This window comes from Eutrigla gurnardus, assembly GCF_963514095.1.
Source record: "Eutrigla gurnardus genome assembly, chromosome: 14".
Lineage (NCBI taxonomy): Eukaryota > Metazoa > Chordata > Actinopteri > Perciformes > Triglidae > Eutrigla > Eutrigla gurnardus.
This window is the reverse complement of record NC_139937.1, coordinates 10,285,094-10,304,643: the sequence shown is the minus strand read 5'-3', so window position 1 is coordinate 10,304,643 and position 19,550 is coordinate 10,285,094. Positions and strand designations below refer to the sequence as shown.

The window sequence follows — 19,550 nt, the reverse complement described above, 5'->3', positions numbered from 1 at the left end:
TTATTGTTAAAATATTTGATAAAACCAGTGCCAGACCAGCACAGCGTCTGACATCACATTAGAGCAATGGTTGCCAGGGTGGCAACCAGCCGTCAGCTGTTGGTTGCCAGAATGAAAGATATGCTTCTGTTTTTCTTACCGTTGATCATCATAAAATTGATTTCACTGAAACAAGTGGCTTAGCGTCTCCAACAACGCACAATAAAATTAACAGTGATAGACGAGCAGGCATGTCAGAACTGTATTTCATGTGGATATGCAGCAAACAAAGCAGGTCCCGAAAGTGTCCTTCATATTTGAGTAAATTAATTATAATGAAACTGTTCACGTTTTTCAAGGATAACCTGATTACTTCTGATGGTGTGCAATGTTGCCATGTTCCCAGATATTTGAAGTTAACTGGAAGTAGTGACAGTAAACTGTCGAGTGGAGTAAATAAATATGACAGCAGCATTGTCCTTCAGCAACCAGAACACAGCATGCTTTATTCATTCAGTTGTTTGTTTTTATGTAACCGTAAAAAAATGATTTTCCAGCTTTGGCAACTGCATCAAATCCAATGGTTGATGGTGGTTCAAATCTCGTTGCCTTGGGCAACTGGGCAGCTGTTACAGTTGAGATCATAAGTTTTTGTATGCACACTTATATCACTAGTATTGGCATACTCGGCTACCTTCCTTCTTTATGTTTAGTCAACTGCACATTTTTCCTAAAAGCACAGGTTTACATTATATACTGTTATATTATATTGTATACAGGAGTGTGACAATTGAAATTGTTTTGTGTATGTTTATATGTGTTGGATGCTGATATGGTTTCTGTCTGACTTATTGAAACCTGATATAGTTGCATACCTCCTTTTGTGTTTTCATATAATTAACAACCATCCACAGCATCATAATGCGCCACAGTGTAATCTAGTTCATTTCTGCCTGAAGCAACACCTCAATCATACAAATGTATTTGTTTTTGCATAGGATTCGCTGGTTCTACATGAAATAGGGATATTTTCAGTTTGGATACATGGTTCCTGCTCTTATCCTGTGCATTACATACATGTTCGTATTGGCATTGATGCACTGTATTCCAGTTGATGGTCATAAAAATGATAATTTAAATAAGTGCTGTCAGTAGAAAGTCAGTAGAAATGCAAGACCCCCCCCCCCCCAACTTCCACCTTTTTCTAAAAAAAAACAATAAAAAAAAAAAAAGGGGGAAGACTGACAGTTGACAAGATAACATTCCATTGTTTGCACTGGTACACAGGGAAAAATAAATTAAAAATCATGTGGATACACATTTATCTTGGACAAAAATACCAAACTGGCAAAGGTAAATTGGTAAATTGATTTTTCCCCCGCCTATGTTTATATACTTTGTATTTTGCCTAGAGGTTGTTTGTCGGTGCAGCCTCCTTTGTGAATGTTGAAGGCATTAGAGTTGAGACAAATTCTTCCAATTAGCAGGACCCTCCATTGTATTTGTTGTTTATGTATATATTTCTTTTTGCAAGGTAATGTGCTCTTTTTTTAATTGGATCGTGCATGAAATATATCCCCAATGAGATGTAGCTACATTCACTCCAAATATAATTAACTTTGTCGGTAACCTTTGAAAATCAACTGTCGATGTAAGAATCTCATTAAAATTGAGATGATTGTCAGAAGCCATTTACATGACTGTAGTTGAGAATTGAGTCTAATTCCTATTATTGTCCTTACAACACTATCAATGCAATAGTATCTATAATATATACTTCTAACTGGACCTCATTTGAACAAGGTTATGTAGCAGATCAAATAACTATTTTAACACCACATTTATAATTGTGGTCAACATTGCAGGAGTTGCATTTCATCCTAAACTGGTCTCTGAAAGGATTAGGGATGCTCCGATTGATCGGCCGCCGATCGTTATAGGCCGATATGGACCCTAAACAGGTTGATCGGTCAAAGTGCCGATCAGAAAAGCCGATCACATATTAATATTACTTTTTTTTTTACCCGAAACCCGTTTTTCTGCGCCTGACGCAGGGTGGGAATTTCATGATGGCCACGACGCCTGTCAAAGTTCCAGTATAAACAATGCTAGTGACGCGTGGTGAGCTTTTATGGACTCACAGCCACCCTCGTGCGCACAGTCGGCTCGTCCCGTGTCTGTGGATCAGAGCGCTGCTCTGCTGTGATTGTTCCAAAATAAAACCTGCGCAACTTCGCGAGCAACGCAGGTGAAGTATCAACATCACATGCAAGAAGAACGTCAACCATTCATCAGCCTAATTACAGCCTCCCAAGTGGAGCTGAGCGAGCGGGCAGTGAAAGCACACGGCGGCATTTTTATTATAAAAGTAGCGGTCCGGTTCCGGTCCGGTTCCGCTCCGGCGTGAACACATATTTTCTCCCATCCATTCTGTGATCGGTATCGGCCGATTTATGATTCCTGTGATCAGTGATCGGATCGGCCCCCAAAAATGCTGATCGGAGCATCCCTAGAAAGGATGCTCATAATTTGTCCTTGGTGAATTTGATTAGATACAGAATTCCGTCACCTCTGTTTTTGTCCCCGAGGCCTTTTATAGCTCCAGTGTATTTGTCTATATAATACTAACAACAACATATGCATATTGGTTGGCACAGAATGTGTCAGGAGGCGAGACAGGAGCACTGACAGATTGCTGTAATAAATCTGGGCTGTAACAAGATGGACAGCGAATGAGTGAGCGCGACTGTGGAGACCGCAAGGGGTAAAGCGAGTGAGTCTAACTACACAGTCACATAGATCTTGAATGTGAAAGTCTCAGAGAGAACAAGTTAGATGGAGAGTGATAATGGATGAGGGAGTTATAATTAGTAAGACAGGGAATGAGAAGAGAGGGAGAGAGAAACGGAGTGCTGCCGAGAGCTATCCTAAAAAACATTGACCCTAGGGGCTGATTGTTGACTCATCACGGATGTTCGCTGGAGAGTAAGATTATGCCCAGGGCCACCCTGCTTTACCACTTGCTCCATCCCACACAAAAAAAGCATTACCATGTCTGTCTGTATCAGTTTACAGTATATACACTGTGGGATTAACCTAATGTGAACTGTGAACTCTGCTCCAGCCCCACCCTGATGGAAAATGTGTTTTTGCTATGGTGCTGCTTAAGTCTGTGGATGTGTAAACGTGCCTCTGTCGAACAGAGGTCAATCTCTATGTTCCCATGGTCCTATGTTCTTGATACAAGCTGATATTGTTATAGAATGGTAAGGGCTGTCTTCCCGGATGGCAGATGGACTTTTCAAATGCAGTTTGAGTGGTAAAACTCCATCCAGCCACTGTGGAGGCGTATATAGAAAAATAAATGCCTTGCCCACAAATTTGACAATGCAAGTTTTAAGGATTATAACAGCAGCAGGCTATAAGCTGTAGGTGGGTGATTCCAACATTTGGCTAAGAGAAACATACATTGCTGAGAACTTAAAAGCCCTTTGCAAGGTCTCCTTAATGTGTCGTTTTATGAGGATGTTAGGCCGGGGAACATAGGACCCTGGGAACATGGATACGCTCCCATCAAACACTTACTTGACTGACTGAATTGACTGGATTTGACAACCTGTGGTTTTAAAGTTGATGAGATTTTGTGCACCCATTGTGCGACATAATGACTTGTGGTAGTTTTTCAGATACACTCCTGAAGAGTTGCTTTTCCAAAACTCTGCAAGTAAAAAACGATGATAAAGCCCCAAGCAAATAAAAACAGCAAAACAAGTGCAGCTAAAACTGGAAGTAAAGGTACCAGGTTACATATCCTTGTCCTTTTCCTCCTCTCTTCTCTCTTGAGGTGACTACTACTTAGAGCTTTCCATCCACAGGGGGGGCGGTTATCCAAGATAGAGGCCTAATGGACTGGATGCAGCTTGTGCCAAGGTGCAGCCACATACTCCCTGCCAAAAGGGCTGATGCAATTTCACTGTGATAATGGGTTATTAAAAATATATGTGTCTGCGGTGTCATACAATCCCTCTGGTTTCTGTAAATGAGGCTTGTGTATTCTGTCACAGCCCAGAATCTCAGAAGGCCTGTGCTGCCACAAAGCAAATACGACAGGTAGCTCTTCCATAATTCATAGCCAGAAGGACAAACATATGCTGCAATTTTCCTTACCTTTTGCTGCTGCTTGCGCTGTGAGTGTCTTTAACACCATGTGAGCTTTGTGCATATTTTGCCTTAAGGCACTAGAAGTTCGTGCTGTGGCAGTGGGCAAAATGGGCTTGCATTACATTCCAGTTACATTAGTGGTGTGTTAAGGACTTGCTTTTCACCGCATAGCATACACCACGATGGTGTACCTGAGTGACTTTGTACAAGTAGGATTTTCTGTTCCCTTTTATTTAATTTGCTGCCACCATGGCCATGTAACTTGACTGACCTAAATGCTTTTGCAAAATAGAAATCCCCAGTTGTAAACATAATGTGGTGATTGCAGAGAAAGTGGAATAAAAGTAAGCCAACGAGACCCGGGATGTGTAAAAATGTTAGCTGTGACAAACCATCAGAGACTGAAGTTTGAAACTGCCTGTCCTGGGATGCATTATTAACAAGATGATAACTAAAAAGTAACTCATCAAGGTAGACTCATCATACTTTGATGAGTCAGCGAGGAACAAATATCGGGTGATCAAAGGAGTAACCAACGGATGGAAAGCAAGTGAATGTTCACCAGCCTCACAATTCAATTGTTATCCACCTGTCACAACAACTGACAACAACGATTTACTGCATCCTCAATTCTCTGTATTACTGCACAAGCCTACTTTTCTATCAATTAATACAAATGGTCGGATAAATCTGAGCTCCTTTTTTATATTGATGAAGTGCTTCCAAAAATCACATTATTTAAAAAACTGCATCTTTTCAATACCAGAATCTGTGTAAGCCACCTCAGTCCATAAACACTGACAAAGACTGCTGTAACCTACAAAAACAAGGCACAAAGTACCTCCATCCTTTCAGAAGCAGATATTAAAAATGTAATTATTTAATTTTAATTTTAAAATATTAAAATAGAAATACAAGGTGTTTTTATTTTTCAATTATCAAAAAGAGATGGAAATTAAATCTTTTAAGAATCCGTTCAGTTTACTTTTTCGTATTCAAAAAAATAGCACCAATGAGGACGCTGCCAAAGAAATAAAGATACCTTGCAGATATGTTACGTGGACATGGATCAGTATGTGGACACGTATCACAGGTCTATAGGTATAGTCAATGCATCCACAAGTACATTGGTTTGTTCAGGTTAAATAGCAACAGAGAAGAAGCAATTACTTCCACAGGCATCATAGAGTGATTGCTAGGAGCCCGTTTCGAAATGTACCAAAGATCTGATAGGAGAAGATAGCCTCTCAAAGCATCTACTGTATGTGGCGGTCAGTGTTGTGCATGAACAAATTCAAAAGAATGCGTTCATTGAACACGTTCATTTTTCTGTGAACTTTGAACTGAACGCAACACATTTGTAAATAAAGAACTTGAACGTGAATTAGTTCAGATTGTGTGAAATGAACGACGAACGTCAATGTTGAGGTCCAATTAAAAGTTACGGATTTTTTTTTCCTCTGATGAGTCGAGTGACACGACTCAGGTTCACTAGGCCCCTCCCCCCCTCCCCCGCTGCCTGTAAAAGGCACAAATGTGAACATGTTGTTTCTAAACAAAGACGTGTAGTTGTGAACATGGGAACAGGGCCCAAAATGGCACCTCAAGGAATAATTCCTTTGAGTTCTTTGTGAGCAAACAGCCAGGTTCAGTAGTATGCATAGTGATTGAAGTCATAGTTTAAGAAACAAGTTCAGTCTTTCATTTTCATTTCTCACCTAAAATTAAAAAAAAAAATGAACTGAACTTTGAACTTGTTCAGAATTGAAATGGTGAACTATGAATGTGAACAGTTCACTTTGAACATGTGTGAACTGAACTTTGAACTAGTGTGAACTGGTGGTGGTTTAGAGAAACATAAATTCCTATGTGCCATAAAGCATTTCACAGTAATGAATGTCAACTCTTTACAGAGACTAAAGACTAAATGTCAGCCTTTTTCACAGCAGCAGTGTTGACATGTCATTGCAGGGTAAACACAACTGTAATTAATAACATTTCTTATGGCTCTGTTCCATTTAGGTGGGTCAGGGCCTGGTTTGTGCATGCTGGCTCACTGGGATGGCTGTGACATACTGAATAGAACAGGACCATCAATACATTTGATCATTTCCACTTGTGTTTACCCTGCTATGACATGTCAAAATGACTGCTGTGAACAGGGCCTATTTGTCTCTTGCTACCAGTGTCCGTACAAACAAGATAACACACACAAGAGGATCTCAACCTTGCATTGTGGGATTCTTTTTCCTGGCCGGGCATACATGAGATTTCTGATAATCCATCAACTAGGCACAAGTGATCCAGGGGGCCTTGCTCATTCATTTTGTGAAGGGAATCAAATATCAGAGATGGGAGAGACGGAGACTGAAAAAGCCTTTATAACATTGTGACATTTCTCTTCCCTGCTGTATTGTAATGATTCTCTATCTGCAGCATATGCCCTTGTTTTTGACAGGGAAAGGACTCTGTGCCTAAAGCCAAGATGATAAAGAAGCCAGATGAAAACTGAAAAGTGCAGCCAAAGTTTATGGTGGAGGGGCAGTCCGATCAAGCCAATCGGATATGTTGTCTATTTTGCAGCCTTTTCTGTGGTTTTCTCTTTAAAGGGAAGCCCTTGTATTTTGTAATATAAAAAAATGACCGATAAGTCACATTGGAAAATGGTTTGAAAAATAGCCACATTATCCTTTAACACCATCAGAGCACCATTCAGACACCACAACACACTTAGCTATTGTTACTGACCAGGTGCATCCATTCAGTGCCACAGGCTACGCTTTTCTAAATGGATACTTGAAACAAGCCTTGTTGCAACTCATCTTCCCAGAATTGTTCCAGGATCATGACCGTGATCTTGATTGCCTTCACTTCCCTGCACTTTCTCTGGATGCCATCCTAATTGAGCACCACAGCATTGTGATGTGGTGATAAACGGATTTTCACAGTGTGAATGCACTGACAGATATCTGCAGGAACAGTGGGTATGGGGTCAGAATGAACTAAGAAGCTGGAACTTTACATTGTCGTTGAATCCATGCATTAAATAATTAAATCTGTTTTGATGCAGAAATCTATTGGGTTTATCTTAAAAATATATATTTTAAAGCTGACTATGTGACTGTACTCTGTTTCTATAAATAACTAATGTATCATGTAAATAAGTCTCATTAATAATCACCAAGACTTGATTACTTAATCGTGATTAATTTAAATGGTCCCCTAAATTCATTCATATCTGTTAAAAAAACACCAGTGTAGTAGAAAGCATCAAAGCCTCTTGTCACATTTTTCAAAAAGGAGAATTAGATTACAATCACATGGGAGTCGGATCAGCCATTAGGTTTACATTTCTTTCATAATTTAAGCCCAGCAGGCATTCGATATAGGAATGCACTAAAGTCATGATCTAATACCCAAAGAGGTGTCTGATTAAAATGACTACTGCTTTGGCACAATTCAAGGTGAAGGCATGCAGGCATGGAAAATGTTGTCCATTGTTCTAGTGCATTAAGTTACACTACCATGACTAGGCCCAGAGGACAAAAAGATTCATCATAGTTCTGCATAAATGAGGTAACACGTTTACAATGATTTATTGACTTCATATCTGGACGTGATTACAGCAAAGGAGCAGATTGCAGTCATGCATGGCTGCCTTTGGATTAGCAGCAGAAATGAGCATACTGTGGTGTGTATGCATATGCTCGTGTTTGTGTGTGCGTGTGTTCACCAAGCAGGGGAGAGCAGCTTATTCAACATAGCACGGTTTTGCTATGCTAATACCACAGCAGTGAGCTGTCCCTAAGGGGAAAATCATCTCTTATTCAGACCCTGGTTCAGCCATAGGCGTTCTCTCTACTCAACAGATAAAGAAACAGGTCTGCCTGTGCTGCACTGTGCGAGTACATCGTTTTTTTGTGTGAAGCCTATAGAGGTGTGTGTTGGCTGTTTTGTGTCTGTGCTGTGTCAGTTTTTTTGACTGTCATTTATCTTTGACTGTGTTTTCAATGTAAGGCACCCTTTTTAAAAATATAAAAACAACATATAACACACATACCTCCATATTTTCTCCTCAGCATTGTCACATCATCTCTTTGTGGTCAGTCCAAACCACCATTGCAGCATTGCCTCCAGTGGTTGTGAGGGAGCGTTTAGTCTCTGTTTTGTTTCCTACTCTGCCTCTCATTCTCTCTCTTGCCGTGTCTGTCTTAGTCATGTGGCAGGTATAATGGTTTTACAGTGCTGTTCTGTGAAAATTCATGCCAGAGGAGAGCCAAACTACTCCAAAGTGAAGACAACAGGAAGCAGCTCCATAATTCATAGCCAAAAGCATATGCTGCCATTTTTACCTTTAGCGGTTGCCTCTGTTACCAGGTCTACTTTTCTTTTTAGCAGTGTCGTGTGTATTTGGCCTCGAGGCATGTGTGGATGTAGCGAAGACATTGGCAGGCGCTATTACTGGCTGAAAACACCCTTGCTTTTCATTAAGCAGTTTGAGCCATTGGGAGTCAGTTCCTCACAACGTGACCCAATTATACTTAACATTCCTGTCTGTGCTCATTTAAAACTTGTAATTTTATTCTCACGAGACATCCTTAATTTTAAAATGAACAGACTTTGTATTTGTTCTGTCTAGTTATAAACTGGTAACACAATTATACTTGATGAAACTGCACATATTTTAGTATTGAAGATTAGGTGTTCCTATTTAGGAATAGAGTTTCTCACAGATTAAACCCCCCCGTCAAAAACCTGATGGTATTTCATATTAATATTCTCTCTGTGCTGGAGCTAGGTTGGTGTTAATTGCTAACTGATATTCCTTTAAATGAGCTCTTTTCAAACCGTCCCACACACTGGATCATTGAAACTAAGTGAGACAGTTGGGAAATCATTTTCTTGGAAAGGTTAGATATCAGTAGATTTTAATTTATTTTCATACCCTGCTCCTCCTTATAAATCAAATTTCCTTATGGTTATGATATCAGGCTCATTGCTGAACAGAAGAAAGTCGTTGCCTGGAACCTGTGATGCAGGCACAGTGCGACGTCTTCTCCATATGACAGGAACGGCATGGTGTAAGGTACCGCTTATCTTGGTGACGTGATGAAGGCTTGCCTAAACAGTAGTAAGAGCCTGTCGTGTACATCGCCTCAATTAACCACCAACACTGTGCTGCTGTTGCCTGTTTGTTGACAGACCTAAGCTGGCGTTTGGGAGAAACACAGTGAGCATGCTAATAAGCTCAGCCCTGTGCTTTGCACCAAAAAAAAACTTATTGCGGTAATCGCCCATCTTCATCAGGTTGAAGGGTAGACAGGGAGGGAGGAGAGAGTGTGGGATAAAAGAGAAGTGCGTAAATAATATGTGCACCAAAGGGCGAGACTGAGGCTGTAATTTTACCGTTGGTAATGCACATACATGGAGCTTTTATACATACTGGAATGCACAACCACACAGACATAAACATAGGTAGTATTGCAGAAGTAGCGATCCTGTAGACCGTTGTCTTTTCATTTGGTTGGATATTAGTTTCAAGGGCGTGTACACATTGATATAATCAGGAGTGCTTAATTGGAAATATTCATGCAGGACATTTGGACAATTCCCTATTCATTATCATAAGTTCTCAGTAGTTTCGCTCAATGCTTTTAATTTTTTTTATTTATTTTTCACAAAGGATAATTATCATTGCTTTTGTGATTAAAAAATATATTCTCATGTGACATGTGATTAAGTAAAGGAGTTTAATTAAATTAAAGGTCACGCTACAAAGACATTGTCCATGTCCTCTCCATGCGTGACACTATATTAGTACTCTCAATCACAGACAAGGACAAAGGAGCATTTCTGACATTTCACCAAAGACCCTCCCCCCCATCTTTGATCATAAAAAAACTACAACTATGAAAGTAAAATAACACTAACATTATTGTTGATTGCAAAAATGGGATGAGTAGATGGAATTTGAGTTTGACTTTAAGTACTCTGTATTGTGAAGGTTATTCTGCACATGTTAAATGCCATGGCACACCAAAGACAGATACAACATTCAGAGGAATACCTAATGATTGGTTGTTAAGAAAATGTCACATAAAGGTTTACAGTGAGCAGATATTTCTTTGCTTGAGGAAATGGTGACCTATAAAAATCTAGTGTCAGGAAGCATATTGCACCAAAGAAATCACAATTATTAATATAGCTGTATATGGATTTTTTTTTGTATCTCTCTATATTGGTGTGAAATTCAGTGGAATTTTGTGGACTTGCCATCTATGTGCGTATGTGTGCATTAGGGATGCCACAGTGAGAAAATGTTACCACCAGTTAAACAACTTGTGACAACATTGTTTAGGATATTTGCCGATGGCGCTCAACATAGTCTTAAACGTTTTGTTGTTTAGGATTCACATGTCAGCATTTTGCCAAATTAAATTCATATTTTGCCTCAATTAAATGAACCAAACATTGGGGTGGTGGATTAGGGGGTAGAGCGGCCATGTTCGATCTCCTGGCATGCCCCAAGTTGCTCGCCGGACGCTTTACATCCACCAGCTCCTAATACTTAGTATGGGATTAAGTACAGGGGTGGTTGTAATGGTGTGACTTTTGAAAATGTTTTTATCATGTTGGAGGTAAATGTGCCTGTGCATTTTTGCACTGTGTTATTGCAAAGGTTGCCAAATGTTCCAGTTTGTAACACAATAATGTCAACTAGATTTCAATACATGGCCCATGAATTCTGCCAATCATATTTGATTTAAAGTGAGTGTTATGAGTAATTGGTTGGGTGGAGAGTTTTCCAGGGTGCCCATCTTGGAAGAAACACATAAAAGTAGATTGGATACATGACCCTCCAGGGAGTATACCAGTCACAACAACATTAACCTCTTTGTTTCAAGGTGTCTGCAGCAGCCAGACTCTTAAAAGATTGAAAAGATAATCGTTTACATTCTCTCCACTGACCTGATTATTTCCTTCCAAGCCCCAGTGAATGAGCGGAATGTTGACTTGCATTTTCTGTTTGCCACCATCATGTTTTTGATGTACCTGTATGTTTCCCCTCCTCTCCTTTCTTTGCAGTGCTGTTTGGTCAGTTTGTGGTTTTCCAGACTTTGACCAGCGATGTGGTAGAGATCTATGATGGATCCTCCACAGATTCAGCCCTTCTCTCCTCCATATATGGATCGCACTCAGGTAAAAAAATAACCCACACCATTTAAACCCTTAAATGTAGTGTGTTAGGTTATTTATGCCTCTAGCTTATAGGTGTGAGTAGTTCTGTCAAGCACAGCATGTTGCACTGCAGGCGAGAACGAAAATCCATCGCTCAGTTCAATTCAAATCATATTGCTACTTTTTCCAGATAAATTAAAAATCAAAAATTCTAGCAGCTGGATGCTGCCAAGGAGAGATTTGTTTTCCCTTTTGTGAATTTGTGTTATGATGAAATAATGGAACACAATTCTGATACACAATACATAATGATTCCAATTGGATAAACTCCTGAGAGCCCAAATTAAAATAACAAAAGCAAACCAGCTGTTGTAATTAATGTTAGACTGTACTTGATTAGACTTTGACACAATGTAAAAACATACAGATTAATCAGATTTTCCATTTCCAACGATAAAACTGAATAAATACTGTAGATTAGATGGTACATTTAAATCACATTGACATTTTACAGAGAACTGAGTCAGTATTCCTACTTCTTAACCAGATTAGTTTACAGATTATATGTTCATAATTTGTCAAATATTTGTTATTTTGTTAACGTTATCTGTGGACACGTCCCAGCAGCATCCTCTAAACAAGCCGTTAATCTCTCCTTTTAATTGCTTATTTTAGGTGAGACGCTCCCTTTGAGTTCAGGAAACAAAATAACACTCAAGTTTACCACAAATGGGACTGAAACAGCCAAAGGATTTCACTTTGTTTACCAAGGTAAGACTGCTTTTAATTATCGCTTTCCAGAATTTGACATGGAAACGTATTTCGTGCGAAGAGTGTGTTTTACTTGCTTGTGGAAATAAACAAAACACTTTGGCCTTGGACTCATCAGATATCAGATAAAGGGCTGTTCAGCAGAGTGCCATTGGCAGTGGATAGGCATGGCTGAGCAGTGCAGGATGATGTGGAGTCAAACAGCCTATCCTGGCTCAGCAGATGAGATTAATGACGTGCAAGGAGATTCACAAGGGCTTCACCATTCTTATCTGCCTCCTTTGTCTTGTCATCTCTCCTTCTCCCTGTTGTCTTTCTGTCTACCACACCCACCCACCACTATTTGTCTTTCTTTCTCTCATGCTCGCTTCCTCCCCTCTTATCCCTAGCTGTCCCCCGGACAAGCGCCTCTCAGTGTAGCTCGGTCCCTGAGCCCCGGTTTGGGAAGCGGATAGGGAACGACTTTGGCATCGCTATGGTGGTACTGTTTGAATGCAATCCAGGCTACACGCTGCACGGCTCCAACGCCATCAGGTGTGAGGCCGTGCCCAATGCCCTGGCCCAGTGGAACGGCACTGTGCCCACATGTGTTGGTAAGCGCCCTTATCCTCAAACCCCCACCTCACCCCCTGCATGCACACACACACACACACACACACACACACACACACACGCAGACCCAAAAAGATGGAGCAGGTGCACAAAATCAGTTGGTGTCTGTTTTTCCTAGTCATTAGTTATCCTAATGTCACCCATTGCAAAGCATTAGTCAACTGCTGGTCTTGATAATTCAGACAGGAAGAAAGAGGCAAGGACAAACAGAATAACAAAGTGTCACATAGATTTTCTTCCCAGACAAGAGATTTAAGCTCCATTGCCTTAACAGATTAATGGGAAAATAAGTAGCGTAAAGTGAATATCTCCAACAGTCCAGTGGTGACTATTTATATGAAGCCCACATCTCTTTGTATTATCTAATGCATTTTATTATTATAATTATTATAATTATCTAATACACTTGCGGGTGATTTATGGATGTGATAGGATGTCATCATCTATAATAAAGGTTTAGTCTCATGATGCATAATGCAGGCGTTATAATACTATAATTATGCATTTATTTGAGTTAGCGGTTTTTCAGGTACCATCTATTACATTACAGAAGGGGATGTTGGAAGTAACTGAGTTTTATACAGAGTTTGAGTTTGAGCCAGATATTTCCCTAAGGAGGTGATGGAGACCAAATACGGAGCTAAAAGAGGATCATAGTATTAGACTATTAGATTTACATTTGCCAGGTGGCCATAAACACGGCTCCAAAAACATGCTGATGTGCTGTGTTACTGCTCGATTGTGTAAATAATCTGACTGCTAATGAGTTCGCCATAGCAACTTCAAAGAAATGTCACTGTTCACAACTTGTTTCTGCTGCCTCCAAGTGGCCAAAAAAGTCAGTTATTGTGGGTTTAAGTGTCCAATTCACTCCATCCATTTAGCCGTTTCTGTGAATGAGTCTCTCAGCAATTTCTCTCACCATGATAGATGTTGGATAGGGCTAGCTTATCATGCATTTATATCATGGGGGAAGCATTTACTGGTCAGTGCAATGTGTGGACCGTCTCCTGAAGGGACCAACGTCTCTCGCTACATAGTTCTTTGGCTAACATACACAGATCCGTGCATTCATGCAGTACAGTGTATATACCTGCATAAATATGCATAGACATGCCACATTCATTCACATGAACAGATTTACATGCTTTGTCTGCACACTTTGTTAACCAATCATAAAGACACACACTCAGACTCACATAGACACCCACATGTCTACCTTGGGAAGATAAAGAACTGCAGATGAAGTAGGGAGGAATCTATTGGAGTCAGGCCTTGTGCCAGCCAGCAAATAGTCCCAGCCGGTGAGTGCGGAAGATTTCAAGCCAAGGTTCATCCGAGTTTACTGCCAAGTGGTGAGGGAATAGCAGTGGCACGCGCAGTTCCATTTTAAACACAGTGATTTTTATCTGGAGATTGAATCTGGCCGTAGCATCTCCCCCAGTGGCTGTGAACACGTCCAGAATAATGGATATAGTTGAAAGCTTCAACAAAAACACTATGCTAAATTACTCAAACGCTCTTCATTGGATATGATGCATCAGACAGCGTTCTCCTGTGAGGTAAACCTGTGCTTTAGAAGATACATCCCCAGCTCCTTCTGCAGCTCTGATTGACCCGGCTCATCAGCCAACACTTCTTTTGCTTTCACAAGTACAAAGGTGGTGAATAAAGGCTTTGCTGTGGAGCTGTGCTAGCACAGTGTTCTATCATGATGGAATGGATGCATGATGTTTGGGTTGCCTTTGTTGAATTTTAGGGAGAAGAGTTTACTTTAATAAATACATTTTTTGATTGATATTATCACATTAGATTAGAACATGGTCTTTTACAGGTTAAAATAAGGGGAAAAACGGGGTAAATATTGAAAGATGAGCACCATTTGTTGTTCCCTCCACAGCAAGACAGCTAAGTCTTACACACAAACTAAACCACCACTGATCACAGCGGCCCAATATTACATAAGCTCACAGATTGCCATGATTCATACTCAGTATGCCCACACGATGGAATTCACTGTGTAAACACTTTTTCAAAGGTGTCAACAAGTTAATAGTGTCGTGCTAAGCTTGTTTTTAAGCACTGGATTCTTGTCTTGAAATAGCCCCCCAGGACCAATTAAAGTGTCTCTGCCTGGGTGTGTGTGGTGAGGCCAGGCTAGAGTGCCTCTCCAGAGCAGCATGACCTGCTCTTGAGGTCATGATGCATCTGGGAGTTTTAAGTTTCTGTAATGAAAGTGGAAATGACTGTTGTTGTCCGACTATGAAAAAAAAAAAATCCATGTGAAGACCACAGTAGGAGAAATTTGTGTTTTGTAAATATTTTTGGTCAAACTGTTCCATTTTGTTCACTCAACAATGACGTTGACCAACTGGCTAATATTGGTTATTTGTTTTCATCCCCAAAACACATTTTGCCTGAGAACGGGAGCAAGCAACATTGCCTCCACGTTATTTCCCGTCAGACTCTCCTGCATAGTTTGAGGAGAGCTCAGTTTTTCATCGTTATCTAACCTGTCTTTCTTGAAGCAAATTAATAATGAAAAATTAAGGTGTGATATTTAATTAATATAAGAAAGCTTTAAGTTTGTATATGAAGTGATTTACAAGTCTCTGCTTATAATGAAGAGAATAGCAAGATAATCAGACATTAGAGAATATGTATGTTTTATAATTATATTTTGTCACATTGGATGACAGTAAGCATACGATAATTGATAGAATGCTGTTTTCGCTGCATAATTAACATATGAATGTAATGTAATATGAATATAATGTGTAAGATGTATGTATTTTAAAAACAAACTATCACAACAACCCACTTAGGCATATATACTTTAAGTAGTGCATGTAATGTGAAAAACCTATGTAGTATACACATCTTGCTGTGCACATAGCTTTTTGATATCTTGATTAAAACACTAATTAAATGTTGCTGTGTATCCACTGCATATCAGATGCTGTTAAATGATATCTTATAATGTGTGTAGTCCCCACGCTTGTCTACCTGCAGTAACTCTGACATACGAGTCTGCCACAGATTAAGATGGGGGTGTGGAGCATTCATGCTTTTATGAGTGTCATGTTTCTAATCTTGCTCCACCAATTACATTAACTGACAGCTCAGGGGACTCAAAGGAGCCGTTAAATTATACTGAGATACTGGTTCTATCTCTGGAATGAGTCTGTTGCTTACACAATCATGTGGTCTCATGCTAAAGAAGTTAAAGAAGTACTAAAAACACATAATTGAATTTTGACATTTTGTTTCAACATTGACCAATGGAACCAGTAAACATCTATCTGTGTACTAAACTGTACTATATTTTACACTTCATTGTGTAAAGGAGATTTTGGACAGTCAGCAGGAAATTACTAAATAGAAAACAGGCTTTCTGCCAGCAAAGCAGAATTCAAAACAATTACATAAACCGTTCTTCAGTCTTGATGCAAGAGTTAATCAATACCGAATATGTGACGTGTGACGAAGTTTGCCGACAAAAAGGGCATTACTGCGGCGATGATTAGATGACAGTGTGATGGCTCCACTGTGTCATAGCTGTGAGGTACAGTATAGAAGTAATTTTCTCTAATGTGTCCCCTGGAGTGAAAGGAAGAGAGTAGTCACTTTAGCACGATTCTATCAGGTAGATGTCACCTGTAAAAAATTGATGAGTTTGAAATTGTGGAAAGCTGATGGCTGAAAAATGTGTTTTTTTTTCCTGACAGACACTTTTTGTGATAAGTAGCATATTTTCTTTTTCTCTCATTTCCTGTCTCCCGTTGTCTTTGACATAGAACCCTCCAGTGGCTGACGGACACTGAAAACAGTGATTATCATTGACCTGTACAGGGTAAATCCTTGTCCTTGACAAATAGCAGCTGGTTCTTCTTTGTGAGAACACATTGTACTACTTCACCCTGGGGGACAGCTTTGCTCATGGTCCCATAGGAAAACTGTTGCAAATGCTAAGTCACGCTAGGTTTCTTTAACCTGCAGTTCAATCTGGGGAACACTTGTTTTTGCATTAGGAGTGGGGAGAAAGGGAATAATGACGTCAGTGCATTTGTAGTATATAGAATCTGTCATTAAAGTTCAAATGCATTTGATGGCTTTACAGATGTCTGATAAACACATTCCAACTGGTGACAACAAAACAATGGATCTCACCAAGAAAAGCAATAATAATGGACTGCTTAATGGACGAAAGGTAGAGCTAAACACCGTGTAGAAGGTAGCTGGTAGATACAAGGTGAATTGGCAACATCTGAAAAGCAATAGGGGAATTGTTACTGCTGTTTTTTTTCATTTAGATTTTGACCCATGTTCAAATAAATCACTGTGGCTGAAAATGTCAGCACAACGTGGCCAGTGACTCTAATTCAACATTCATCCGGGAGCCGAGGGGCTTGATAAATATGTTACTTGTGGCACCGGTAGAAACAAGGTGAGCTTTGAGAGGAATATCTTTGACAATTGAAAGATGTGATTTGTGCGGCCTGTGAGGGATAAAATAACATCAGGGTTGAACTGTTTATGACTGAATAGAGCAAGAGGCAAGTGTGCTGCCATGCAAAACTCCACCGAGGGATTAAATGGCAATAACATCATCATCTGGTCATAAAATAAAGCTCTTTTACATTATATACCAAATAGAGCCTGTCATTATCATGGCTGACTTTCATTGGAGTCAATAGAATGACGTCACATGAAGTGATTTTACCGAGGCTCGTTTAAAACCCATGTATTGTGTAATGGAGCTTTTACTCCTGGCTCTGCAGGTGCATGTTTGTGCCAAATTCAGCCTGAACTCTGTCGTGACTGACAGCGTGCTTTTCTTTTTCCCTCTCTTTCCCAATCTGTTATCGTTTGACTAGTGCCGTGCGGCGGGGTGTTAACTGACCGCAAAGGGACTGTCCTCTCTCCTGGATACCCAGAGCCGTACGCCAACTATCTGAACTGTGCTTGGAAAATCTCTGTCCCTGAGGGAGCTGGCATCCAAGTGAGTGACTCATATGTAGATCTTAGAGTAGTATAATCTTTGATGAGAGATTAAATGGTAATGATTTGTGTGGATTCTTTTTTATGCCTCCGTGCCGCCGACAGTCATGGCTAGATGCATTATGTTTTTGAGTTTTCCGCCCCATTCTCATGAACGCATTATCTCCCGAATTTCTTCAAATTCTGAACGAACCTCCATGAACTGATTGGGTGGTCAAAGGTCAAAACAGATTTGGCCATAACTCAAGAATGCATAGTTCTAACAATATCACACACATGTTGAATCAAATACTAATAAAATGATGAAGTGAAGACTTGAAACTGCAACTTGCCTTAGTGCTATGTGGTAAATATTCTGTCTACTTTCTAGTTATGAAACACGCTGTTCAGATGTCATGTATTGTTTAGCATTCGTGCTAAGGTATCTCTGTCTTTCAGATTCAAGTCGTGACCTTCGCCACAGAACACAACTGGGATTCGCTGGATTTTTTTGACGGGGTTGATGGCAATGCTCCAAGGCTTGGTAGCTACTCAGGTAAAACTGGTGCAACTGGACTTTAGTTGCCAGCCCTCTCTAACATTTAAATCAGATGTCACAGGACCCCAGCTGCAGACAGGTGTGGTGATGGAGCTGATGCCATTTTATCTGACATATGTCCTTTTGAGAATGCTGTCTAAAAACCAGTTAAAAAAGTCAAAGGAGGACAAATGTAGTGTTGCCTTAGGGCTCACACTAATGAAAATGGTGGTCTTGCCACAGAGTAACCTACTAGAAATAGGCCGTCACATCATTTAAGATGCTGGATTGTAGTATCAGAGGTACTGGTGTAGCAAAATGACTTCTACCTCTATATCAATTTTATGAGACTAGGTGTCACATTTCTCAAGTGGTGGATATCTCATTTTGGAGCAAAACTCTTTACATATTGTAATAGCTCCACGGTACGGCTCTCACTGTGCAGGACAGCGTGCGGTGTGAGGAGGCTAAGGGATTTTAAATGGCTAGCAATCAATTTTATCAGGGGCTCAACTGATGAAGGCGATTATGAATATATGTAAAAGTCTCCGTGCAAATTGCCTGAGACATACCCCTGGAATAGAGAATATGATCCCGGACCTCACTCTTGCCACACGTACAAAATATATTACTGTGGAAATTCAGTTTTAGAAGTGTAGATCATGCTTGTGATCCTGGGTTTAATTTTGGGGGTCTGACTGAAGGTCCAAAGGATGTGTTGGACATGATTCACACTTTAAAATGTGTAACAGAGACGGCTTGTGTGATCCATGTAGCTGAATAATCATTGTATTTGAAAATCGCTGCACATCATTGACTGTTGTTGTGCTTTCATTCTGGTTGACCCAAAAAGCCTTGCATTCATTTCTTCATAAACCCTTTCATTTAATTTGTACCGGCTGACATACTCGCCACCTCTTATTTAGTGAGGTTGTAAAGGTGAAATGGCTCCTGCTCAGAAGCCAGTGCTCTTAAAAACTGGAGTCTAGAGAGTATTTTAATTATTATGTATACTGCATATTACTGAAATAATGCAATATGTGTGTATTTGTTGTGCATGTCCACATGGTTTCAGTGGTCCTAAATCTGGACTTTGTGCCGAATGTGGTCTTAACTGACTTCTATGTATTTTACAATACAGGTACAACAATTCCCCAACTGCTGAACAGCACGTCCAACAACCTGTACTTGACCTTCCAGTCTGACATCAGTGTGTCCGCCGCTGGCTTCCACTTGGAGTACACAGGTATGAGGAGAGATGGCTTGTCTGCCTGCCTGTCACTTGGTCTGTTGTCAGTCTGCCTCTGTGTCCATTTGCCACCGGCTTCCA

General features: G+C 40.2%; 1 protein-coding gene across 3 annotated transcripts in view; it reads left to right on the top strand.

Annotated features, from left to right (window-relative positions):
- LOC311024300 (CUB and sushi domain-containing protein 3-like) overlaps window positions 1-19,550 on the top strand; it is a 192,417-nt gene that overhangs the window by 98,967 nt on the left and 73,900 nt on the right. For all 3 annotated transcript variants that reach the window (XM_084026640.1, XM_084026641.1, XM_084026639.1), the window contains exons 32-37: window positions 11,227-11,340; window positions 11,995-12,090; window positions 12,480-12,683; window positions 17,580-17,704; window positions 18,142-18,238; window positions 19,362-19,466. In XM_084026640.1, the coding sequence (XP_083882766.1) occupies window positions 11,227-11,340; window positions 11,995-12,090; window positions 12,480-12,683; window positions 17,580-17,704; window positions 18,142-18,238; window positions 19,362-19,466 (741 nt within the window). The remainder of the gene's footprint in view (window positions 1-11,226; window positions 11,341-11,994; window positions 12,091-12,479; window positions 12,684-17,579; window positions 17,705-18,141; window positions 18,239-19,361; window positions 19,467-19,550) is intronic.